At 30.4% G+C, this 7673-nt stretch overlaps 1 protein-coding gene across 1 annotated transcript; it reads right to left on the minus strand.

The window, feature by feature from the left end:
- Positions 1–4566: 4566 nt before the first annotated feature.
- On the minus strand, positions 4567–6366 carry GO595_010093 (phosphoenolpyruvate carboxykinase; the record flags this gene model as incomplete). The annotated part of the gene is made up of 1 exon (XM_067912734.1): positions 4567–6366. The coding sequence occupies one exon, from the start codon at positions 6364–6366 to the stop codon at positions 4567–4569; it is 1800 nt and encodes a 599-aa protein (XP_067768831.1).
- Positions 6367–7673: the final 1307 nt, after the last annotated feature.

Genomic DNA, 7673 nt, shown 5'->3' on the forward strand with positions numbered 1-7673 from the left:
ATAATTTGGTAAAATTGTTGATTCGATTAAAAAGAATATAATCGAAACAATTTCACTTAATAAATTTGTTGATATTTCAGTTATGTTATTTAAATAAGGTTTAACAAATTTATTATATATATCATCAAATATTACATAAAAATCAGTTGGTCGATAAAGCCAAAATGTTGTTAAAAATGATATTAAGTTATGTGATGATATAGAACTTTTAGGTGAAACTGATGAATACTCAAAACAAAACTTTAAAAGTGGTGAACATATTTCAGGATCAAGTTTCGTACTCATTAAAATAGATCCGGAAAATAATATATCAGAAAATGATGGATAACTTGAACATATTGATATAAGTGGTAATAAAATTGATTTATAATATGTTATACTATCATTTGTATCCCATAAATTCATCGAATTCATATAATTGATTGCAAAGTTAATTAAAAAAGTCATTTGTTCTTCTGTAAGTTGTTCACTTAAATATTTCATATATAACTTTTGAAGTAATGAAATAATTTTAGGCCCTGTGATATAACTTAATATTATAATAAATTGCGAATTAAAATCTTGTTCAATATCACTGTCAATTGATAACATATTCGCTTTAAAATATCCGGGAATTAAGTCAACAATTGATGAAATATCATTAAATGGTTCATATATATTAACTTCATACGATTTTATATACATATGCCATCCATTCGTATGAATATCTTCAAGTTGAGGCTTATCCCATTTAATTATAGTTTTATCAAATGATTCAAATATTTGTTCTATTTGTGAATCGATTTGTTCTTCTTCTTCTTCGTTAAGTTCTATTTCATCTTCTTGAAGATTTTCAAGTTCTTTCTCAAGTTCTAATAATGAATCATCAACATTTAAATCGAATGATTCATCGAAATTAATTTCATCTTTAAAATAAATTGGATTTTTTGGTGGTATTAATTCAACAGATGTTAAATGATTATAAAGTTCCGGTAATTTTAATTGTTTAATATTATTAATTTTAATTTTATTAACTTTTAATTTGTTTTTCATTGCAATGATAAATGAACACATTGCAATTTCTCGAATAGTTTTATCAAATGATTGTAATTGTAATAAAATATAATCGAAAATTGTTTTCGAAAAGTTTTTCTCATATAAAAAAGCTTTAGTTATCCCTAACAAAATAGTTAATATTAAAGTTCGATCTTGATTAGTTTCATTTTTTATAATAATTTCAAGATCAATTAAAAATTGTTTAAAAGGTTTATCATTATCATCAAAAGTATATTTCAAGAAACATATATTCGTTAATAAATTACGTAATTGATCAATTGATCGTTGATCTTTCATATTTAATGAATGACTTAATTGTAATAATGTTTGACATATCATTTTAGGGTTAATAGATATAATTGATATAATTCCGGGGTTATTTAAGAAGTCTATTATTTCATCAATTGGATAATTTGATAAATTACAAATTATTTGTTCTAAATTGTTTGAAAAAATCGGTAAATATAAATAAATAATTATCGAAAATAATTGTGAAACTATTAATCTAATTGATGAATAATTTGATATTCCTAATGGTAAAAGTAACTGAAAGAATTCATTAATTTGTGTTGATAATGGTATAATTAATTGTTTCTTTCGATGTCTTAATAATGTATCAATATAATATGTTAATAATGTATTATTACATGTTTCAGAGTTCTTAGAAATACCTCCCCAAATATATGAAGGTAAAGAAGGAATTAATTCATTAAATTTCTTACCAATATGTGATGAAGAATTAAAGATTCCACAACATAATAATAATATTCGTACAATAATTTGATCATTATTTGGAAAATCTTTAATTAATCGAATAGAACATTCAAGTAATTTTTCTTTAATTGGTATTGACTTCTTAAATAGAATTGGTAAATGTTGTATTGTATTAATTAATGAATCTTTACATTCATTTATAGAACCATTTATCATTTCAGTGATATTTTTAATGTATCTAAAAAGTGGTTTCATTTGTTCTTTAATAATTTTTAAGATTTCATTTTGATCATTAGAATTTAAAAGGATATTAAAAAATGGAGTAAATAATTCTAATGCATATTCAGTTGTATCAATATTTGTTATATACCATTTAACATTGAAATTCGATATTTTTGTTTTTAATGTTTTAATTTTTGTTTCATCTTTTGGATATATTTTACTATAATATCGTTTCTTTAATGCTAATGATATTGATATCCAAGCAGATTTCCTAACTTTTTTATTATCATGTTCAACAAATGTTTTAATGAAATTAATTTTTTCTTTAATTTCATTTATATTATTAGATCGTAATGTACAACATTTTCCATATATTATTAAATGATAAGGAATTGTTTCAATCATCGAATAATTCTTTAATAACATTTCTAATGTTTCTAATAATAAATTATAATCTTTATCACTTAAATAATATGTTAACATTGACGTCATCTTAGATATAATAAAACGTGCAGGGAAAAGTTGATTATCATTAAATATCTTTAAGAAAAATTGGAATATTTTAGAAATGACAAATTCATCCGAATTTAATAACAATATTTTAAAGTTATTAAAGAAATAAAATTGTGTAATTTTTTGCATTTTAATTTGTTTCCCATTTAATGAAGGCTTCATTTTAAATGAATCGAAAATAGATGTTAATAACGTTTCGATTAAATTTGGGAAATTAACTTCTTCAATACCTTTAATTGTATTATTTTTATTAAATGGAATTGTTCCAAATAAAACGCAAAAGAATTTTAATAAACAACTTTGTAATTCTTCAACTTTATAACTTAATGCTGCTTTCATAAATATATCTTCGAAATCTTTTTGTAATATTTCATTGTTTTCGATATCAACAATTAATGCGGTCATTATACTCCAACCTTTTTCGGCGACTTTTTCTAATTCGATTAATGTTATACATTCTTTAGCAAAGTCATAATAACGTTGAAACACTGTTTTATCGAAGTTAAATTGTATGGAAATATCGACAATCGAATTTATATAACTTTTATCTACATTTGTACCTATAAACATTAAATTTACTCCGACAATTGGTTCGATTATTTGATGTAATATTTCCTGTGTTGGATATGCTTCTTTTGGTAAAATCGAATTCTTCTTCTTAAATAAATGTAAATAACTTTTAAGCTTTGTTAATAAACTTGTTATATACATAATGAAATTACTGATTAATACTTCGCCTGATTTTGATGGATGACAAAAATAATTTGCAGAAATAATTATCGATTTATATCGTCGTAATGCTTCTTCACGTGTTGTTGGTGATAATATTAATTGGATAGTACATTGCCCTAAAAAATCAGATAATTTAATTTGTAGCTCTGAAAATGGCGAATTTTCTGGTAATGAATCAGAAAATAAAAATTGAGGAAGTTTACCATTCAAAATATAGGATTCAACCAAATTGAATACATGAGGAAGCTCATTTGAAAAGTCGTCATTCAAATTGTAATGGAAAATCCGTTTAAATAACGAAATTATTTCATAAATTTTGATTTTTTCAGATGTTTCTGTTAATGCTTGAAGAATATATTTAATGTATGATTTATATTTACCATCTATAACAGGTGCAAAGTTACAAAAACATGTTAAATATATTGTGCTTCCCGTTTTTACTTGAGAAATTCGTGGAATGAATTTTTGAATTAATTCTTCTGTTGATCCTTCGGGATAATATTTCGAAAGATGTGAAGCTAAAGAAAGCATGTCATCTAGATCATAACAAGGAGAGCCTAGATAAAGATCTTGACTTTTACAATACATGTATCTTATGAATCGATAAAGTGGCTTCCATGGAATTACTAAATTAGGAATGGTTTTCTTGTTTTTTGATGTCAGCTGATAAAGAAAATTAGCCGAAGTACATTGAGCATAACTTGATTGAACAGGATAGATTGACAAAATATCATACAAAAGAATAACATATTTTTTAAGAAGAGGTATATCCACGTGAATTAAAATAGTATCTGTAAATTGTATTGTGTCCTCAAGAAGAAAAGTTAGTTTTGGATAATCTTTATCTTGATAATACTTTTCTAATTTTTCATATATCTGCTCCCAATTTTTTTTGGTGTCTTCTGGTTGGACATTAAATGGATGCGGTAAATTTTGATATAGCAAATTAAGATTGAGCGCTCGATATGCCATTAATTTGATGCCACTTTTAAAATGTTGTAAAAAAATTCAATAAATCGGTGGAACGATAGAACTTGAAAAAGTCCAAATTTGAATATCGTTGGAATTAATTTACGTCACATCATGTTTTAATCAAACACAAGAATTCATTTTCAAATAAAAATTTCTCTTATATAGGTGGAAATGAAACATCAAATATCAAAAACCACAACACATGTTTAGCATTCTTGAAATGTCAACAACGAGTTCGAACAATAGACAAAAGCTCAGAATAACCCAAAATTTGTTCATCAGATATATGCATACATTAGGTTTTGTAATATGCATTTATTTTGCAATAATTAGATATTCAAAATACACCAAATTATTTGCCAGTTATTGTTTAGTCATTTAGCACTTGGCGATGATTTGTTCTGAGACAGCGAGTAATTCTGGAGCAGCGTGGCCGATTGTTTCAGAGAGGTACTTAGTGTTATCTTGAGCGAGGACCTTAACGCGTGCTGGGTCGATCTTCATAACAGCTTCGAATTGTTCCTTAGTGTAGTTGAGACCGTCCCAGTCGATATCTTCGTAGGCTGGGATGTAGCCGAGTGGTGATTCGACAGCGTGTCCTGTGCCTTCGACGCGGCGGATCATCCAAGCGAGAACGCGTGCGTTGTCACCATATCCTGGCCAGAGGAACTTGCCGTCTGCTGACTTGCGGAACCAGTTAACGTGGAAGACTGCTGGAACTTTGCCCTTTGTGATCTTCTCCATTTCGAGGTAGTGCTTGAAGTAGTCACCCATGTGGTAGCCGCAGAATGGAAGCATGGCGAATGGATCACGACGGAGTGCGCCGACTTGACCTTCAGCAGCTGCTGTTTGTTCTGAACCGACTGTAGCACCGAGGTAAACGCCGTGTGCCCAGCTTGTGGCTTGGAAGACAAGTGGGATATCGTTCATACGACGGCCACCATAGATGAAGATGCTGATTGGAACACCTTCTGGATTTTCCCATTCTGGGTCAATGCATGGGCAGTTGTGTGCTGGGGCTGTGAAACGTGAGTTTGGATGTGCTGCAAGACGTCCGCAGTCTGGTGTCCAGTCGTTACCTTGCCAGTCGATAAGATGTGCTGGCTTTTCTTTGGTCATACCTTCCCACCAAACATCGCCATCATCAGTGAGGGCAACGTTTGTGAAGATTGTGTTGTTAGCGCATGAGTCAAGTGCGTTTGGATTTGTTTCGCGGGCTGTACCTGGGGCAACACCGAAGAAACCATTTTCTGGGTTGATGGCACGAAGTTGGCCTGTTGCGTCTGGTTTGATCCATGCGATATCATCACCAACTGTGGTAACCTTCCATCCCTTGTTACGGAGTGCTTCTGGTGGGATAAGCATGGCTAAGTTTGTCTTACCGCAAGCTGATGGGAAGGCTGCTGTGACGTATTTCTTGTTGCCTTCTGGTGTTTGGATACCAAGGATAAGCATATGTTCGGCGAGCCAGCCTTCATCCTTACCAAGTTTGGAACCAATACGAAGGGCGAAGCATTTCTTACCAAGAAGTGCATTACCACCATATCCTGAACCGAAGGACCAGATTTGACGGGTTTCTGGGAAGTGTGTGATGTATGTGTTTTCTGGGTTGCATGGCCAAGCAACATCCTTAACGCCTTCCTTGAGTGGCATACCAACGGAGTGGACGCATGGGATGAATTCGTTATCCTTTTCGATGCATTCGAGAACCTTTGGTGAAACGCGGGTCATGATACGCATGTTGACAACAACATAAGCAGAGTCGGTGATTTCGATACCGTTCTTGGCAATGTTGGAACCGATTGGACCCATTGAGAATGGAATGATGTACATTGTACGGCCTTCCATGCATCCATCATAGAGAGCTGTAAGTCTCTTTTGCATGTCAGCTGGTGCTTCCCAGTTGTTTGTTGGTCCAGCGTCTTCTTGCTTTTCAGAGCAGATGAATGTACGCTTTTCTACACGAGCAACATCACGTGGATCAGAGCGGAAAAGATAGCAGCCTGGGCGCTTTTCTTGGTTGAGTTTGATGGCTGTGCCTTTGGCAACCATTTCATCGAATAATTTCTTGGCTTCTTCTTCACTTCCATCGCACCATTGGACATTCTTTGGTTTGCAGAGGTCAGTCCAGTGCTTGACGAAATCGAGAACCTTTTGGCAAGATGTCGGAGCAGACATATCTAAAAGTGATATGACCATCTTATTTCAATTCGATTTTTGTGAAAATTATTTCACTGCGGTGGCCGTTCGCATCCTATCGGCTTTTTATCACCTCATCAAAAAATAAAAATTCTTTTGTTACAGCTTGATAAAGAAATAGTTTTCCTTATAAATTCTGAAAGATGAGTTTCAAGCAACTCATCTATCTGAGAATTTATTTGTAAGTACAATTCGTGTTTTGTAAGTACATAAGGATAAAGGGAATGTGTTGAAAAAAAGAAAGATTTTATAGCCCTAAACATTTACCGAGATATTTTTGAATATTTTTTTTTTGATCAAATGTTTTCGAGATTTCGGAATGGTATGTACTGAAATCTCCTTCTATACATCAATTAAAATCAGAATCAAATTCTACTGATTTTTTAGTTATAACTAAAAAGAAAATTGTAATAACCAAAATTTTGTTTCCATTGGAGTAAGCGTTATTGTTGAATCGAGTTTTGTTCAATTGTAATCAGTATGCAATATAGATTTTTGACTTGAGAAGGAGAAGGTCCCTAGAACCTATGTTACTATTTCCTATTTTGACTGATTTAGCATTTAGTTTTTAAATACTAACAAATAACTTCGATCAAAATCTTCAACTAATTTGTTCAAAAGTTACTGCCAATTTCATTCTGTACCATAACTGTAAAAGCTGTTGATAATCTTTTTATGTTGAGTTTAAATATAAATTTTTAGGCAATTTCGACTGCTGAATTTTGAGATCTCGCTCTGATCAATTTTTCCCTTTTTTCTAAAATTTTCGAAAATCCTTTCGAATAATAAAACTCTTCAAAGTCTCCAAAGTAAATATCAAAAAATTTGCTTGGTTGTTATTCAATATTTGGAGAAAAAGTGAAAATACGTGAAAAAATCATACATTTCAATGTAAATTCAATGAATCTTTATATATATCGAATGGCGACGTGATTTTATTTTTTAGATATTAAGATTATAAGTGATATTTTTTTCATAAATACATATATGTACATTTTTTTGATTATATAGATAAACTTATTAAAAGCACCTTTATACAAAAAGTTATTTCCCTTATCAAAAAGTCATCATTTTCTGAGAATTACTCGTGAGGTATCAAAATGTATCGTATAATCAGGAAGAAGCACAAATTAAAAAATAACTAGCAGTCGGATTTAAATAAAAATATAAACAAAAATAGTAGACTCATAATATTTTACATTTCGCTTAGTCACATTAAAAATCTAATGACCAATTTTGTCCAAATATTTATCAAAAAAATGGAGAAATTTCTCGACAACAGTTTG

The sequence above is a fragment of the Histomonas meleagridis genome (genome assembly GCF_020186115.1).
Source record: "Histomonas meleagridis strain 2922-C6/04-10x chromosome Unknown scaffold_61, whole genome shotgun sequence".
Lineage (NCBI taxonomy): Eukaryota > Parabasalia > Tritrichomonadida > Dientamoebidae > Histomonas > Histomonas meleagridis.